We start from the raw sequence: 18,847 nt of genomic DNA, 5'->3' as shown, positions 1-18,847 counted from the left end.
GCCTCCCCCAAGGCCCCGCCCCAGCTCAGGCCCCGCCCCGCCCCCCGCTCAGGCCCCACCGCCCACCCGACCACGCCCCCTCTAAGCCCCGCCCGACTCCGGCCCGGGACACGTCTGCGGCGCGGAGCGGCTGGGGGCTGTCGAGCCAGGTGAGACGCGGGGTCGGAGTGCAGCTTCCTCGAGTAGCCAGTGGGAGGAGGTGGTGGGCTTGGTTTCTGCAGCCCCCCGCGCTCGGGGCCGCGGTCTCCCTGGCCTGCGAGCGGCCGGCCCGGAAAAGTGGAGCTGCTGGGTGGGGGCGGGGTTGAATGGTCCCCCGGCCCACAGACCCCCGAGGCCAACTGCCGGGCGAGCTCCTGCTTGCCACTTGGGACACCCCAGCATCCCAGAGCCCCTTTCCCTTCCTTACTCTTGCTCCTCTTCACTTTTTCTTTATTTTCTCTTTCTTTAAGGTTGGAGAATTCTCAGACTCCCCAGACCCGGAACTGCGAGCTGGGAGGTGAGATTCACTGACCCGAGCTCTGACCATCTTCCTGGATCGCAGAGGCCTCAATCCCCGACGTCAGGACTCTCCCCTTGTAAGTCGTGGGCTCCTTGGAGGTGCATTGGGGTGAGGGGGTCTTAATGTATGTACAGTCCCTGTGTGCCCAGAGCTCTGTCCCCACACACTCCCAAGAGGCAGTGGTACCCCTGGGAGTGAGGCTTCCAGGGTTCAGCAGGTGTCCCTGCCAGGCAGCACAGCCCCAGGGTCCTGTGACACTGTGGCCATCAGGTGTGGGTTGGTCAGGTTGCTACAGATGAGTGAGCAAAGCCTTCAGACCTTGGCTCCAGCACATCAGCAACTTCTGGTGTCTTTGTCCAGCCAGGTTGACTTGAGGGCCACAGTCCACATCAGTCAGGAACCCGTTCTATCACAAACACCAGGACCCCACTATCCCAGGCTGGAGCAGATTGGGCTGGCCCTCCTCACACCAAGAAACCCACAGGTGGGCAGTGGGTGTGCATTTGAAGACTCAGCACCACCAGGTAGTGTTGCAGGATATCCATACTGCAAAGTGGCTGCTCAGTTCCAGCCATCACATCAAGGAAGAGAGAAGGAGGTGGCTATTCTCTTTCACAAAAGCAAAGCCTCATGCTCCTGCTGCTCCCCAGCACCTTGCTCATATATAGGTGTCATGGGAAGTTCAGTTAAGTTCAGTCACTCAGTCATATCCAACTCTTTTCAACCCCATGGACTGCAGCACGCCAGGCTTCCTTGTTCATCACCAACTTCCAGAGCGTGCTCGAACTGATGTCGGTGATGCCATCCAAAGCAGCAATCAAAGCTTGTCTTAGCCCATGAGCATCACTTGGGGCTGGGACACTGCAGCCTGGAACAAGACAGGGGCCCTGGTCACAGGAGGGAGGGGTGGACATTAGGTAGCTCACAGAGCCGGCTCAAAGCCCCTTTGCTGGACACACTGTGGGAAAGCAGAACCCACAGTCAACAAATGTTTGGCCTCCCTGGGGCCTGAGACCTGGCCTGCATGGCTGCCCCCAGAGCACAGGCTCCCACGGGAAGGACAGGCTTTGTGGCTTTGAGACAAGCTCCCTTCCTTCATCCTCTGAGTCTGAGATTTGGGAAAGGGCAACTTGGAGGGGGTTGAAGGGGGTTCAGAACTGCCTGGTTTCGTGAATTTCTGGGTTGGCTTCTTGCTAAGTGGCTCACTGTGCCTTTAAGCCTCTGTCCCAGATTACCTGGAAGACAGGTCAGGTTTTCGCAGCAAAGTCTCAGGCCTCTAAAAGTGAGGGGCCTTTCAAGCCCCTTGACCACCAGCAGGGCATAGCAGCAGGTGAGGGAGGGGTTGCAACTGTGACAGGCCAGAATTCACAGCTACTGCCACTGCTGCCAAGACCTACCAGCTGCCTGCAGGCCTGCCGCTCTGCAGGCCCCAGCCCTTTGCCTCCCAGCCTCCAGGGAAGGCCCTGGGGTCTTATCTGGCAGGAATGGGAGGAGGTCAGGCTGTTATCAGGCTTGGTGACCTGACCCCAGCCAAGGGCCCTGCAGGGTTGCAGCAGCTGTGTCTGCCTGACCCCCAGGAGGGAGCAGCCTGGTGGAAACACAGCCTCTCACATTCCTGAGGGCAGGGTTTGGCAGACTTTCAGACTCTATTGGAATTCCCTCTTTGCCTCCTCCCACGTGACCCTGGGCAAGTGGCCTAACCACTCTGCACCCCTAAAGCCAGATGAAAGGATGTGGGAAGAAATTCTCAGGTGGCACAGTGGTAAAGAATCCACCTGCCAATGCAGGAGATGCAGATGTGTGTTTGATCCCTGGGTTGGAAAGATCCCCTGGAGGAGGAAATGGCAGCCCACTCCAGTATTTTTGCCTGGAAAGTCCCATGGACAGAGGAGCCTGTTCATGGGGTCGCCAAGAATTGGACATGACTGAGTGAGCACACAAAGGAGCCAGCCCACCTCAGTGCCTCTCTGCCCTGGCCCCACCCACAGGCAGACCCTCACCCTAAAAGCAATGGCACATGGAATCGGACCACTGGCCCCCTGGGGGTAGAACAGGCCTCAGGAGGCCTCAGCCCACCCTCTGTCTCTCCTACCAGAACCCTGTGCCCCCATGATGGAGCCCCAGGAGAGTAGCATCAGGTACAGCAGGTGGGAGAATAGCCGCCCGGATGAAGTCCATGTGGCCAGCGGGCCCAGCACAGAGGAGGCCTCAGGCTGGCAGAGGTGAGGGGCCAGGAAGGAGGGGCCCCGCCTCTCCCTATGCAGACCCCTCCTGTCCTTCCTGGCAGCCACCACATCCGCAGACCCGGGCCCCACACTTTCCCTGACTTGTTCCTTCACTTGCTCCCTCCTGTCTTCCGAGTTCAGAGTGCCCAGGCTGCCCTGCTGCCCGGGGCCTGCTCCTCCTCCTCCCCCAGCTCCCATCCCTACTCCAGTCAGGGCTGCCTGGGGGTCATGTGCCTGTGGTTCTCACCCTAGGGTCTCCCAGAAGCTGTGCTCGGGCAAGCTGGGCATCGCCATGAAGGTGCTGGGGGGCGTGGCCCTCTTCTGGGTCGTGTTCATCCTGGGCTACATCACCGGCTACTACGTGCACAAGTGCAAGTAAACGCTGCCCAGACACGCCCCCAGGAGCAGGGCTGGAGGGACACCCTGTGTGCGAGAACCCTTCCATGTGCATGGACCCACCTGCCTACACAGACCACAGTGTACTCCAAGTCCTGTATAACAGCCCTGCTGTCTATACACAGCCCCCGTGTTTATACACAGCCCCCACCATGTATACACAGCCCCCCCATGTATACACAGCACCCCCGTGTATACACAGCACCCCGTGTATACACAGCCCCCCCGTGTATACCCAGCACCCCCGTGTATACACAGCCCCTCCGTGTATACCCAGCACCCCCATGTATACACAGCCCCTCTGTGTATACACAGCCCCCCCCGTGTATACCCAGCACCCCCGTGTATACACAGCCCCCCTGTGTATACACAGCCCCCCCGTGTATACCCAGCACTCCCGTGTATACACAGCCCCCGTGTATACCCAGCCCCTCACCATGTATAGAGGTATTCCTTGCACCAATGCACAGATTCCAGGGACTTGCATGGACACCAGTGTGCACAGCAGTCACAGGCACCCACAGACATACAGCCAAACAGGGACACGGGTACATGGGGGCGCACACATGCACGCTTGGCACATACCCACCCAGGGGCCCACGTGACTGGGAGACCAGTCCCAACCTGACTGCAGGACACGCCCAGGCTAGGCCTGCAGCCCAGGGCCCCCAAACCTCCCTTCTCTCCCTACTGGGGTCCTCCCTGGGTGGGCTCTGTCCCGCCTGGCAGGCTCCTCCCCTCTCTAGCCCTTCTGACTCCCACTGTGGAAGGATGCCTCTAAGGGCAGGGGTATGTATGCCTCTCTGTCCATCCACCCTCCCCAGGGACTGAGTCTTTTCCTGGGAAGAGGGGGGAGAGGGGCCTCAGCCCTTGTCCAAGACCCACTGCTGTGTCTTCCCTCCAGGACGTGAGCGTGTTCCCCGGGGCTGTCCACCCTGCCCCGGGGGGCTCTGCAGGAGCCTGGCCCTTCCGCCTGCACCCTGTGGGAGGCCCGAGACCCTGCACTCGGAGGTGGTCATTAAATGTCTGTTGAACAAAAGCATGGATGATGGTGTCTCCTGTGGGCCTCCCCAGTGAGGCATGACTGATGTGAAACTGGCTGGAGGGCATATGGACAGCGGCTGGGAGGCCTCTCACTGAGCTCTGGCCTTGGGATGCACCTAGTCCTGGCCAGGCCCTCTGGCGGGAGGTGAGAACACGGGGCAGGGCGAGTTTCTGTATGTGGCCAGGCCTACTCCTGTGTCTCCTGACCATGGATAGCATCTCCCTGCCTTCAGGCCCTCCTGTTCCGGGCACCCTTGTGAGAAACACCGTCTTAGGACAAAGTCCTCACTCTAGAGTTGAGGGCAGGAGATGAAGGACAGTCAGGACCCTCATGAGCTCCACAGACCTGGGTATCAGAGACTGAGCAGCCAGGGAGGGCTGAGACCCCATAGGACTGGCTGCGGGCCTGGGTCAGGTGAGCATGAGGTGGGGCTGCACCACCCAGGTGACCCCTCGGCTTTGAGTTCCCTGCTGGGCTGGGGTTCCCCCAGCAGTGATGCTTCAATAGGGCCTGCTGCTGGGAGGGTAGGAAGGCAGGGTAAGGGGCCATGGTGGAGGGCCTGTCCAGCACCCTGGCCTCTGGGGCCTCAGCATCCACCTCCAGAGAGACACCCCCACCCCCAGCCCCCACTCAGGGAGGGGGCACCAGCTGACCCACACCTGTCTGGCCTCTTTCTGATGCTCCCTCCGGGAGTCCCTTCTGGCCATCTCAGGACTAGCACTGGGGTGGGGACTGCGGGGAGGTGGGCAGGGGGCCACCAGCCTGGCAGGTTTAGACTGGGTGGCCTCCCTGGGCTCTAAGTGGTCAGCAGTCCAGTCCAGCGGTGCAGGGGCTGGGCCTCCCCAAGGCTTGCTGTAGCCTTGGCCAGGAGCGGGGCAACGGTGCAGGACCGAAGGGAGGAGTGACCCTGGCTGTCCCCTGCCCCCCACTCTCTCTCTCTGAGGCCGGCTTGGCCTCCCTGGCTTCTGAGATGGCCTGCAGCCTCCAGGGCCACATTCCTCTGGTAGCCCCCTCCCTCCACCACAGAAGCAGGTCTGCCGATGCACAGGTCAGGAGTGTCTTGCCTGGGGCAAGGCAGGGAGGTGGGCAGGGGCTGCCAGCAGGCAGCTGTACACAGTGCTGGGGTCTGGCCAACCGTACCCCATGTGCCACCATGACCCAACGGGTCCCAGAATGGAGAGCTGGGGGCACCAGCTCACGCCCTGGTGGATGCTCTGTGCCATTGGCCCCTGGGCTCTGCTGGCACTGCGTGCCTGGCCCATGGTGGGGGTTGCAGGCAGGGGCCCACGGGGCACCCCCCCCCCACACACACACAGGAGCCACCTGAGACCCCTCCCCCTAACCCCACCCCTCCGCCCAGGGCCCCAGCTGGACCCTGTAGCCAGGGTGGAGGCCATGTCCCGGCAGCCCTGGGGGAGTAGGGAGAAGAGGGGAAGGGCTTGGCCCCTCCCTCAGCAGGTCAGGATTGGTGTGGTCTGCTGGGGTCCCAGCAACTTGACTCCTTCGTGTTTGCCCCTGGGTGGAGGTCCTCTGGGCACTGCCACAGGAGCTGGTTCCCAGGACCAGGATGGGGTCGAGGGCAGCAGCCTCTCTGGGCCAGGCCCCTGTGACAGGAGGTACTGCGTCTTGTTTTTCGTGGCCAGGGGGCCCCTTGTCCTCAGTTCTCCCACCGACACTCCCCACACCCTCCTCCAAAAACCCTGGGAAGGATTCACCAGGAAGGAGCCCTGATGTTCTTATCGAACGTTTTTTATTAGAGGACTGGACCGACAAAAACATCAGAGAGTTTTCCTGCTGTACATTAAATATGTTTCCAAACCTCACACGCAATCAAGCTGCCCCAGAAAAAAGCGGAGGGCTGGCAGCCTCCCCCTCATCAGGGAGATCTGATGACATGTGGCCGCTGAAGCCAGCTGGGAGCCAAGGGAGCAGCTTGGCTGTTGCCCCGGCCTAGAGCTCCCTGCAGGGCTCTGCTGTGACGTCTGCGCCCATCCCAGCCACGGCGTCAGCGGCCTTGACGGCCAGAGGGTCAGAGTGACAACGTGGAGGCACAACGCAGATGTCCGGTAGGTTTGGGGAACACTGTCATGGGCGCCCTCTTCTGCCTGGCCAAGTGTGGCTGCCCCAGGGCTGATGACCGGCAGTCATGCTGGTGACTGCAGAGCTGGGTCGGGCGTCAGGGCAGCCTGCCACATCCTTCCAGGTGGGCTGGCCGGGCCCTGGGAAACCCACGTGGCTGTGCAGCAGGCCGTGTGCACGGGGTGTGGGCCTCTGCTGCGGACGGCTGCACACTGGGGTCTGGTGGGGCTCTTGCTAATGCTTCCCCCAAACTGTCATTCTGATAAAACACACTAACTGTCCTTCACAGGTCAAACAGCACAGAAGCCACAGTCACTCCACGATGGGGAAGCTGGCGGGTCCCACTGTCCCGTCCTGGCTGCTCCTGGAACAGTGAAGCCTGAGAACTGCTGGCCTGGAGCTGGAATCACCTAGAAGGCTGGACGATGCTGAGCCTCTGAGGGCACATGCCCCGTGGTTCCAGGTGTCAGACTCCTCACGTCTCTTCCAGGTACCATCAGCTCGTCCTGGTTCGAGCTGACCACAGCTGACCATCCTGTCCACGCCGGGAAGCCCGTTTTGTGGTGGGAAACCTGCACACTGTCCTCCAGACTCAGGCATGACACCTGGTGGTGCTGGTTTACAAAAGAGTGAGCGCCCCCTGCCCCCCCCACCCCGCCCCCGGGTCTGGCCAGTGCAATGGGCGGGGTGGGCTGTCACCCTCCGTAGGCTCTGCAGCCCACCCCCAAACCATCCCGCAGCACTAGTAAGAAAAATGATTTGACCAATTCTAAGGTCACATTAAAAAAATGTTTTTATAAAAAGATGATGGTTTACGGCACCTGGAGACCCTGACGTCATCCCTTGTCTGTAAGCTGCAGTGCTGGCGCCAGAGGACTTTAAAAGACCCTGAATTGTAGAAAAATAACTGTGCAGTTCAGTAAAACACACATGGTTCAGTTTCTCCACCTAGAGCTGAACATTCACACCAATTACGGTGTCCTTTTCCCCCTGAATACAGTGATGCGCTGTGTGTCTACATGACTGCAGAACCCTGTGAGCAGTTAATTCCAACATTTGAGTGACTTCATAAAGAGCACTGGCAGTCACTCCGGCTGTGAAGGTGGAGTGACTTGAGCACACAACACCGTGGCCTCCCCCCACGGCAGGTGGATGGAGAACTGAACAGAGGGTGCATATATCCTAAAAACACCGAGGTGAAGAACTGTTTAATATCACCCCACGGAAGCCCTGAGGAGTGGCGCAGCAGATGGCACAACCCGGGAGCCTCGGGTGGCAGCCTGGCCGTCAGCGCAGCACGGTCACATGGGCAGCGGCGAAGTCCAAGTCTGTCTTGGATGGGTACACCACCTTCAGGTGCCCATCCTCGTCCACCACCCGGACCTGCTCCACCACCAGCGGGGTGCCCCCTGCCACTTCAGCACCCGGAGTCGCCTTGGGATCCAAGCCATGTCCAGAGACGGCGTCAGACTCAGGGTCTGAGAGAGAGCCTTCCTCTCTGTTTTCCAGAGTGTACTTGTTGATTTCTGCCATTTTCTGCAAATGAAAAAGATCTTCTTAATCGAGAGACAAGAGCCAACCCAGGGAAGTCATGGTAAAGGGCCATGGATGGGCCACCAGTCCTGCGGGGCCAGCACCTTGGTGGGCAGCGTGTGCAGGGTGGGGCAGGGCTGGCTCACCAGAATGAGTGCGTCCATGATATCCTTGCAAATCTGCAGGCTGGAGGCGCTCGTCACTTCCAGGAACAGATCACTTGTGGTTTTCTTAATCTTAAAAAGAAATTGGGAAGAGTTCAGGAAAGAACCAAGTTATCACAAGCAGACACCATCAACGCTGATGTCCCTTCTGCAGAAAACCCCATGGTGGCACACGGACCCAGACGTGGCCTCCCCGAGGGGTGCAGCGCACACGGTGGGTTGTGGGTGGCCACGAACGCCAGCAGCGACGTAGGTGAACAAGACCCATGACACGGCCTCACATACACTCAGACGCTGACAGCAGCCCCCACCTTGGTCTTCTCGCTGTTCGTGACCGGGGGGAAGGAGATCACGTCGCCATCTGCATCCACGAGGCAGGGGTAGTGCTCCTTCCCGTCCAGCAAGTGCAGGTACCTGGTGGGAGCACACAGTCTCAGGCTCAGCAGTAAACACGGGCTGGGGGGCTCTCTGTCAGGGCAAGGGCACGTTCCCTGGGCCTCCAGGGGCCCGATCCCAGCCGCGGGCCTCTGTCCCCAGGCACTGAGTGGATGTGCCAGTGGCCACCCTCCCCCAGACGTGCCTGCCAGGCACTGACTCTCTGAAGCCAGGAGACGCAGTGCTGACAGTGTGAGCGCCCCGAGCAGAGTGAGTCCCCCGCCGACCTGTGCAGGCCCGACACGTTCTGCCGCTTTTTCTGCTTCCTGTGCTCCTCGGCCTCCAGCTGCAGCTGTCGCACCAGGTCCTTGGCCTTGACCTCCCGGCGCCCCAGGGGAATGATCTACACGGGGGAGAACTTCACATTGGCCTGGTGCTGTGGGTCCTAGCGAGAGGGCCAGCTGGCCAAGGAGAGCCCACCCCCCACGTGCAGACACATGCCTTCCGAGGTCACCCAGGGGCTGAACCTGAAACCCCTTAAGGCACAGCTGCATCCCCACGATGTGGCTCTGAGGCGGCCATAGGAGGAGACGGGGCCGGCAGTGCCTCGTGTAGGAACTGATACTAGGAGCAGGACCTTGACAGGACAACGCACACTGCAGTCAGCCCCAGATCAGGGGGTTTGCAACCGGGATGTAAATGGCAGTTTTCAGTTAAGTTAATGGGCAGGTGAGGGAATCACTTTCAAATCACACCTCCTTTGATGAATTTGCTTTTGAAAGTAACTGTGGACACAGCCTGCCTTATCGTCTTGCAGCACAGCAGGGTCACATTCTGACCAGGGTGTTCTGACAATCGCCCACATGTACACTTCTCTAAAAGCACAGACGGAACACTGAGGCTGCAGACACGGCTGTGAGCCTCACCTTGAAGTCCTGGGGCGGGCGGGCGGTGTAGAGCAGGGGCCCCCGGACAGCTCCGAGGTCGTGGGTCGCGATGGTGGCCACCGTCCTCTTCTCACAGAGGTCCTCGTGCAGCTTTGTCTGCAGTAGGGGATTCAGGGCGGGAGCTCAGCGTGAGGCCCCCCATCACCCTGGCCTCCAGAGCGGCCTGCCTGCTGCCTCCTTTCTCTGCCTCCCCAGCCACCTGTTTCTCTTGTGGAGCCTTCCTCAGCGAACTGTTATCTGCTTATTAGCAGGATTTCCTCTTTCCCCAACTCTTACTACACGATGCTCAACACTCCCAAGGACCCATCCCCAGCTAAGTTTCTGAGTGAATGAGTACAAGGGTGACTTCACAAGAAAAAACAGCCCAGATCTCAGGTCCTGGCTCGGCTCCCTCCCTGAACGCACGGCCTTCCACAGGCGGCTTCAGCCACGCAACCATACTTGGGGTTTCCCATGGGCAAGGATGTGCTGTTTATTTTAAAACCTGGGCAGCTGTCACATAAAGACAACAAATTCCTCGTCTAGCTTAAGTTTCACAGAAACTCAACAGCTCACCTAAGAACGTGCTGGCGAGAGCTGACAGTCCTAATACCAGCTCATGTGAGACCAAGTGTGTCATTTACTACACAAGTGTAGTAGTGACATTTCAGGACTCAGGATGGAGGCCCCTCCCTACCTACCCAGGCCCAGGCCAGGTCTGGGAGGCGGGGGGAAGCCCAGGCACTTTGCAGGAGTGACGCCCAAGGTCTCCCGGCGCACAGCCCATCCTCCCCGCTCCACGCGTACAGCTGTGGGCACCCACCTGGCAGGACAGGAACCGCTTAAGCGCGTTCCCGGGCCGCAGATCCATGCCCCGCACGACAGCGCCCACGAAGAACGGCCGTACATCCCTGACCTCAGGGCTTGCCCGGATGGTCAGCAGGGCGGGGTTCTCTGACACGTGCAGGACGCGGAGCAGCAGCCGGCTGGCCTCGTCCACTACTGCGTCCGCACCCTCGCCGCTCTCCCTCTTCTTCCGCTCCCGCCTCTTCCGCCGGCCCTCCTCCTTGTCGGGGCCCTCGGCCTTGCCCCGACACCTGCCACGGCCCCCAGCACGCAGGTACTCCAGGATGGACCTGGTCTGGCAGCCGCTGACCATCTTCTCCAGGCGCTTGTCTCGCAGCCTGTTCCCCCGGAAGTTGATGTCCTTGAGCTTTGGGCAGTCAGCCAGCTCCGCTGGGATCTCGCTCAGCTGGTTGTTGGACAGGTCCAGCGTCTGTGAGGGAGACCAGGACACATCAGACCTCCAGCTCTGGTCTGTTGCTGGGCCAGGAGAGGCCCCCAAGGCCCACCTTCCTTGACCGTCTGCCCTGTATCAGCAACACAACACATGCCACGCTAGCTCCTGCCCCAGTGCCCAGTATGGACACATGGACTGTCCACGGAGGGGAGGTGTGGATGGCCTGCCAGTCACCTCTCTAAAGTGCTGCTTGACCACTGTGTCCTCCTGGTAACAACTACAGCACAATTTCAGGTCGATGGTTAGGTTGAGGAAAAAAAGACAGCAAGGAAGGAGGGGAATGTTTGGTTAAGAACAAGCAGGAACTTCACACGAGAAACAAATTCCCACAAAATAATGATAAAGTGTTTTTACCGTTTTCAATATTTATTTGGTGGCCTTAGTTGCCCTATGGCATGTGTGATCTTAATTTCCAGACCAAGGATCAACCTCACATCCCCTGCATTGCAAGGCAGATTCTTAACCAATGGACCGCCAGGGATGTCCCAAGATGTTTTAAAATTTTTAAGTAAATGAGCAGAAGAGAAAGAACAGAGCATGAATAACAGTGTTACGCTCCATGCTGAGATGTGACCTTTCCAGCACACAGGGGATTCTCCTGTATCCTGCATGCATGATGGATGGTAGAGTTTGCGTCAACGCTGGGAGGGCTCTGGACCCTTTGCTGTGATGTGGGAGGAGGGAGTGGGGGTCACTGCTGTCTGTGCATCAGGAGGCCCGTGAGAAGGGACAGGAAGATGAAGCAGTCATGAGTGTCGCTGACCTGGGCTAAGAGGTGGTGGGTGGAGGGCAGGGTCCTGTGCCCTGGGCAGGGGGAGGGGGAGGTGGGGAACAACTCAGTTGGTGGTAAAGAGGACAGCCCCTCGCAGGAGACTGGCCACACCACTGTCCCAGGGGCCATCCAGCCCTGCAAGTAAACGGCTTCTTGTGGGGAACTCTGGCGAGACCTTGCACAGCTCTGCTTACACCTGACTCGGGCTTAGGGACTTGACAGGGTGGCCTGGGGAGAAGCCTGCTGGCCTGGTTTAGCTGGAGCAAGCACAGGGGCCTGGCCTTTGAAAAGTGAGGCAGTGATGGGTGGCAGGGGCCTCCTGAGGACTGAGGATCAGGGAGTGCTTGGGTGAGGCCACTGTGGAGCCCCAGTCACAACCGAGTAGGCAGGCTCCTCTGGACTCTCCTGGAGCAGCACTCACACCAGCGTGGCCTGCGAGGAGCGCGGTCCTGACTGGGACACAATGGTCTCAAGAGACCCACAGCCGGGGGCAGGGTTGTCACCAGCTGGCACAGTGGGCAGGGGCTCTGATGATGCCGTCTACTGTGGTTACACAGAGGGCACCCCCAAGTTACAAAGGGACCGTTCTTTATCACTCCTGGCTGGGGCCCTCTGGCTCGGCAGTCAGGCTACAGTGAGGCTGGGACAGCAGTGTGGAGGGGCATGGCAAAGGGTGTGCAACAGAAGAGCCTCCGCCTGGCAGGACCAGAGGCCTGGGGAGAAGGGAGCAACTGCCAAGCAGGCTCTGATCCTGCACTCAACCTGGAAACAGAAAGAAAAGGTGAGCCCGATGCAGTCTCCAAGTGTCACCGGGCTGCAGGTTAACTCAGCAGTCACAGTGTCGCCTCTCTTGGCCTGCCCCTCTAGGCGGGTGAGACTGGGCAGGTGGGCAGATGGGCTGAAACGTGGCCCTTCCAGGCCACCCTGTGACACCCCGCCCCCCCCCAATAGGACATGGCGGTGCCCCCGTCCCGCAGGTGGGCAGTGCTGAGCCCACGTGTCCTGCATCAGAAGACGCCTGCTCTGGAGGACTGGCCAGGGCCACCTAGACTGATGTCTGCGTGTGCACACTCAGCCAGGCTGGGGCCAGACGAGTTGGGTCCCGCGCCCGCAGGGAGGCTGTGAGCAGGGACAAAGGGCTGCTGTGTCACCGTCAGGTCTGACCTGCACACCCAGCCTTGGGGTCTCCTGCACCATCCAGAGGCGCTTTGGCCAAACAGCTTGGACTCCACTGGCACCTCTGTGGCGTGTAAGCACAGCCGCCGATGGTGGAGTGCGTCTGCCTCCGTGCTAAGACCCCGAGACAGCAGCAGGGGAGGCGCCAGCAAGGAATGGGGGCAGGAGGGATCCCCAGTCCTAACAGAGCCGTGCCAGGCCAGCAGCCTGGTGAAGGGGTCTCCACAGGGCAGGTGCAGGGGTATCGGGGCGGGGTCGTACAGGGCAACGATCACTAACACTGGGTGTTTCTGAGCAGCGAGTGGTGGCAGCTCAGGACCTGCCCTGAGGCTCCGGGCAGAGGAGGGGGCTGGGCAGCTGCCTGGTCTCTGGGGGCCATGCCCAGCAGAAACAGGAGACCACTAACAAGCAAAGACTGCCCCCAGCAGCACCATGTGCCACAACCAGCCCCACCTAAACTGCAGATTTGATGTGGAGTGGAGTCCACAGGTTTCCCAAGTGGACCAGGAGCGCTGGGGAGGCAGGGGGGGGAATGGGGGGCGGTGTTGGGGTTCCAGGAGATGGGAGAAACCTGGACATAACATCCACACAGGGAGTTCAACTGCACAGGAGGACAGGAGAGAGGAAATGCATAATCACCAAGGGGAGAATTAAGTGCACTTGGAGGCACCTCCTTCAAGGCACCTTCCCAGGACACCCACCTATTCCCTCCCTCCTGTAGGTGACACTGGCTGGGCACGGCCAGTCTCCGCCCTAGACGACAACTTGACCACTGCCGGGCCACGCTGCAGGGGAAGGACCCTAACTTCCTGGCTGAGACCACAGACATACACTATCTCTGGGGGTGTGGAAGAACCCCTCTGCTCCAGGACCCACCATCTCCGGCAGCAACTGAGAAAATACAAAGCCAGCACTTCTCTGTGGAAGCTGATTCTGGGAGGGGTCCTGCTAGGTGAGTGACACTGAGCCTGGCACTGGCACGGCTGGGACAGCACTCCTTCCGCTGACGGATGTGCTGCCCCAGGGCAGCTGGGGGCGCGCCTGTCCTGCCCGTCCCTCCAGCAGTCCCCAGCGGGAGCGCCACGGGTCTGGGGAGTGGTCACTGACAGTGAAGGCAGAGTGCTGTGTGGGGGCCCATCTCTGGCTTATCACAGTCCAGCGGCTGAGTCCATGGGTAATGGAACCCGGTGGGGAGAAGCCTGGCTGGGGGCCCTGAGGCTGGGCCGATGAGGAAGCTGGGCTCTCCAGGCAGCGTGGGCCAGGAAGGGGAGGACAGCTCTCTGTGCAGCCTCCTTGCCCCCGGGCTGCAGTGGAGACGAGGGTCCAGCCTTCACGACTCCCAGGTGAGTGGACACCAAGGCACTCACATGGGCCCTCTGTGGACTGGGGGGGTGAGCGGGACAAGCAGAGGCTGTGTGCTGTCACTCTGGCGGCCCCTCCCGGTGTCCACATCCACATGCTGCGTCTCCCACGACTCTCGACTGAGCTCTGCTTACAGAATCAGCAGGATGCAGTGGACCCAGTGGGCTGCGGGGTCTAGGTCTGCTTCCTGAGAGGGCCTGGCTCCGGAGCCCTGAGCCACCACGTGAGGGCAGACCATCTGGCTGAGGCGGGAGATGTCCCGAGATGACACAGAGGAGTCAGCCGTGTCAGCTGAACCCAGCCCGAGCCCACAGCAGCTGACTGCGGCCACACGAGCCATCAACAGCCAGGCGGCGTTGGTCCAGCTGGGCCGGCCCAGAGTGGATGACCGGGAGCAAAGAAAACCGCTGTTGTTGTGTTAAGTCACAACCTTGGTACGGCTATAAAGCCCCAGAGGACACACACCAGCGCTGTCACCACACTTTCTTCATGACACCACGGTCACCCTCACAGTTCTCACGGGGGGGGGGACGGGCAGGAGCCTAGGACACTGCTACAAGACGCTGAACTGAACCCACACTTTCCTGTTCTGAGCTCAGCTGTCCCCCACAGTGTAGGAAGAACAGAGAACACTGGTGTCCTTGCAGCTCCAGCAGGTGGAGGGACTCTGCTTCACCCAGTTTGAGCAGCCGTTCCCCAAGGAGGCATCACTTTAGAAAAGGCCCCCAAAGGACATCCAAGTCCAAGCAGATTCCCTGCAGCTCTGACGTGATGATCTCCAAGAAATGGCCTCTTCATGTAACAGAGATGGATGAGAGTCTAGAAATAGGAACAAGGTGGGCCAGGAAACTGGGGGCTGAGCAGTGAGACATTCTTTCTGATCTGAGTGAGGGCATTCTGGGCACAAGAAAGACGACTTTACTGAGCAGGTATGCAGAGGTACACAGAACATGCAGAGGTAAACAAACACAAACTTTCACCTTCTGTAAAATCAAGAGAGTAGGAGAAGGGTGACGGAACAGAAACGGCTTATGCCATGTGTCACACCAGCCTCTTAGGAAAGCTATGAAGCTACAGCCCTGGGGACCAGTGCCCGGGAGTCATTCCAGGAGCTTCCTGGGCGCCTTCCTGGAAACACCAGCAAGTAAGCGTCACTCTGTTCTCATGACCACACACACGCACTTCTACCCTGACACAATGTTGTTGTTGTTTAGTCACTAAGTCGTGGCGTGTCACTCTGTTCTTGTGACCACACACACACACACACACACACACACACTTCTATCCTGACACAATGTTGTTGTTGTTTAGAAACTAAGTCATGTCCAACTCTTTGCAATGCCATGGACCAAGGCACGCCAGGCTCCTCTGTCCTCCACTATCTCATGTCTATCGAGTTGGTGATGCCATCCAACCATCTCATCTTCTGTCACCCCCTTCTCCTGCCCTCAATTCTGCCCAGCATCAGAATCTTTTCCCATGAGTTGACTCTTTACATCAGGTGGCCAAAGTATTGGAGCTTCAGCATCAGTCCTTCCAATGAATATTCAGGGTTGATTTCCTTTAGGATTAACTGGTTTGATCTCCTTGGTGTCCAAGGGACTCTCAAGAGTCGTTTCCAGCACCACAATTTGAAAGCATCAATTCTTCGGCCTTCTTTATGATCCAACTCTCACATCCCTACATGACTACCGGGAAAACCACAGATTTGTCTATACCGACCTTTGTTGGCAAGCGATGTCTCTGCTTTTTAATCCTGACACATAGACATTTATAAAATGAGTTGGCAATATCTCAAGAGCAATTCCCACTGCAAAAAGGTCAGTTGCTAAACTGCATACACATTTGATTGTTTAAAAAAAGTCTGCACAAAAGGGATGGAAAACAAGTGAAAGAAACAGAGGCCTGCCTCTTTAAGGACAAGAGCCTCTAGACTGGACTTAGGCCGTGGTGCCAGCAACCTCTGCCCTTCCGTCTCTTCCTCAATAGATTTACTAGGCCCTTGTTATGAGCCCAGCATTGTTTGACCTGGGGTCCCCGGATAAATAAAACAAGCAAGCAGTCCCTAGACAGAACAGTATAGATAGAGAATACTGCAAGCTATTCGCTGTGTACTCTGGGCAATCCTTCCCGCCTCCTCTAAGATAGGAATAACCACCCCTGCCTTGAAAAGTCGCTGCTGGGGTCAAGTGAACTATCCTGTGAGATCACACGAGGGGCCTTAAGCAAATTCCAGTCACTTCACAGCTTCCTGCCCTGTCTGGGAGGCCCCGCGCACAAAGCTCACTGTCCTTTCGCAAATATTTGGAAAGAAAAACATTTAGCAATGAGTCCCTGCTGCTGATCTGCTTCCGACCTGAGCGGGAAGCCCATCCAGTTGGCAATCAAGAAACACAATCACTTGTGTTAAGTGTTAGAAGTCCAGTTGTGAGCAGAATGTGATGCGAGCCGCGAGACCGCCAGAGGATGGAGGTCAGGTGAGTGGGAAGGGACCTGGGGGTGAACCTGCTTTCCAGCGGTGCCGACGCTGCGGTGGCCATTCCCTGCCGAGGAGGAACGGCTCAGCACTGGGAGAAGTTCGCCCACCGCGGCTACCAGAGGGCCCGCCCCGCTCGCCCGCCCTCCCCGCTGACCTTGAGCGACGCCAGGTGGGCGATGTCAGGGCTGAGCTCCCGGAGGCAGTTGTCGGCCGCCGCCAGTTCGCTGAGCAACGGCAGCGCGCCGGGGAGGAAAAGCGCGGCGGGGAAGGCGTCCAGGCGGTTGCCGGTGAGGTTGAGGGTCTGCAGCCGCGGCGCGCAGCGTGCCAGGTCGGCCGGCAGCTCGCGCAGCCGGTTGCCGCTAAGGTTGAGGCTCTGCAGCTGCGGGAGGCCCGGCGGCTCGGCGGGACCTAGGCCCTGGCCCGGCGGCAGCGCCTCCAGCGCGTTGCCCGACAGGTCGAGCACACGCAGAGCGGGCAGCGGACCGAGCTCGGGACTCAGGCCGGGCCCCAGCGCGTTGCGCCGCAGCACGAGGCTGTGCAGCTGCGGGAGGCCTTGAGCCAGGCCTGGGCCCGGCTCGCGCAGGCTCCCGCAGCCGCTCACCTCCAGGTAATGCAGCAGCGGTAGGGTGAAGAGCCGCGGCGGCAGCCGCCCGCCCGCAGCGCGCACCCGCTCCTCCAGTCCGGGCCCGGTCAGCAGCAGCTCCCGCCGCCGCTCCCGCTCCGCCAGGTCCAGCTCGGGCCAGGCCTCCGACACCGCAGCCGCCGCCGCCATCGCGCCGCCGCACCCGCAGCCCCTACAGGCGCACTTCCGGGGCACGCGGCGTAACTTCCGGTCTGAGCCGGAAGGCGCCATCGAGAGCGGCGCGGACGCTAGAGCGCCACCGCGAGCGTCTTAAAGGAGCCGGGTAGGGTGGGGGGCGTTGATCCCTTCAGCGCCTTGGACCGGGTTCTCGCTGTGGGCATGGGACTTTGGAGCGTCAGGCCGCCGGTCGAGCCCTCCCACCCGCGAGGCTGTCGGGAAGCAGCGGGGACGACCGAGTCCCTAAGAAAGACCGGAGAGCGAATCTGCGGACTCGTCGGCCTCACGGCCCGGGGGAGGTGCCCGGGAACGTCGTGACTCCTCGGGCTAAAGGCCATCTACAGGGCGAAGGGGGAGGAGATGAGTGGCTTTTAGGGGAGATGAACGGGCCTTAGAATGACAGACGGGTGGGAGGACCGTGTAACACCGGCTATGTTGTCCTTCCTAGTCCCACGGGGGTCTCGGACGACTGAGTTTCTTTGGGAGGCTGTGTTTAGGCAAGAAGGGGAGTTCAGACAAGGCTCTCCCTGCGTTGACTGATTTTCAGGGGCACACAGCTCAGAATAGCCAACGTACCGAGGTACACGTTTCCGGGTGGCATAGTCCGCCACCCTTCAAGCTCAACCAAGTTCATCTCGGTTGTTTCCCATCTGTTGGCTCTCTTTCCCTGCCCTGTGGCCATAATCACCTCCGTGCGTGCCTACTCAGTCGTGTCTGACTCTGCAACCCCATGGACTGTAGCCAGTCAGGCTCCTCTGTCCATGGGATTCTCCAGGCAAGAACAGTGCAGTGGGTTGCCATTTCCTCCTCCAGGGAATCTTCCCGACCCGAGGATCAAACCCGCGTCTCCAACTTCTCCTGCATTGGCAGGCGCGTTCTTTACCACTGCGCCACCCAGGAAACCCTATAAAGCCTCAGCCGTCCTGTAATCCGAGTTGAGATGACTTTGCCTTGTCGCAATCGTCAAATAAGTCTTCTTTGCTGTTTTTAACAAGCACCTTGTGCACTTTTTTTCTTTATAGGTTAGTGGTTTGTGTATTGGAGTCACCAGGAAATTACAAATGAACGATGCCCCAGCCCCTTGTCCAGAGATGCTGGCCTAGCAGTCTGGGCTGCAGCTCGGGTGTGGGGATTTACACGCTCCACAGGCATTTCTGTTGGGCAGGCAAGTTTGTGAGGCTGCTTGGGAGCAGACAGTTTCCCTGTGTTAGGACGCGCCAGCGGAAGTGTTTGGAGGAGGGGGTGAGAGGAATAGTGCTGAGGTCGACTGTACTATTCTCTGCTCCTGTTTTTGTTAACCCCTCACCCCAGCAGAATTGCCAGTTTCATTTTGTTTTGAAATTTCTGAACATTGTATTGAAGGGTGATGGACTTCCAGAAAAGTGTGCACAAAGTGTAAGTGGATTTAGTCCAGACCGAACACATCTGTGAAGCCATCATGAAGCTCAAGAAAACAGTGATCACCAGTCCCTACAAAACCCCCTTGTACCCTGACACTGTAGTTTTGCTGCTTTTTTTGCGCTTCCTGTATATGGTGCAGGGCCAGGCCTAGGTCTGCGGGAGTCATCTGTATGTGGGTAACACTTGTGCATTGTCTAATGTTTCAGTACGTTTGAATGAGTGTGTGTATGCTCAGTTTTATCTGACTCTGAACCCGATGGACTGTAGCCCGCCAGCCTCCTCTGTCCATGGGGATTTTCCAGGCTAGAATACTGGA

At 59.1% G+C, this 18,847-nt stretch overlaps 2 protein-coding genes across 2 annotated transcripts; one reads left to right on the top strand and one right to left on the bottom strand.

The window, feature by feature from the left end:
* Positions 1 to 4,159, top strand: SMIM1 (small integral membrane protein 1 (Vel blood group)). The gene is made up of 4 exons (XM_043923381.1): positions 1 to 149; positions 450 to 575; positions 2,595 to 2,721; positions 2,977 to 4,159. The coding sequence occupies exons 3-4, from the start codon at positions 2,609 to 2,611 to the stop codon at positions 3,101 to 3,103; spliced, it is 240 nt and encodes a 79-aa protein (XP_043779316.1). The 5' UTR covers positions 1 to 149; positions 450 to 575; positions 2,595 to 2,608; the 3' UTR covers positions 3,104 to 4,159.
* Positions 4,160 to 5,891: 1,732 nt separating this feature from the next.
* On the bottom strand, positions 5,892 to 17,199 carry LRRC47 (leucine rich repeat containing 47). Its single transcript, XM_043923380.1, has 7 exons — positions 16,486 to 17,199; positions 10,066 to 10,518; positions 9,243 to 9,359; positions 8,604 to 8,719; positions 8,253 to 8,355; positions 7,924 to 8,013; positions 5,892 to 7,780 (listed from the first exon to the last, which is right to left on the bottom strand). Exons 1-7 carry the CDS (start codon positions 17,182 to 17,184, stop codon positions 7,532 to 7,534), a joined length of 1,827 nt encoding a protein of 608 aa, XP_043779315.1. The 5' UTR covers positions 17,185 to 17,199; the 3' UTR covers positions 5,892 to 7,531.
* Between the last annotated feature and the right edge of the window lie 1,648 nt (positions 17,200 to 18,847).

Source organism: Cervus elaphus, chromosome 14 (genome assembly GCF_910594005.1).
Source record: "Cervus elaphus chromosome 14, mCerEla1.1, whole genome shotgun sequence".
In the NCBI taxonomy this organism is placed as follows: domain Eukaryota; kingdom Metazoa; phylum Chordata; class Mammalia; order Artiodactyla; family Cervidae; genus Cervus; species Cervus elaphus.
This window is presented reverse-complemented; position numbering and strand designations above follow the sequence as displayed.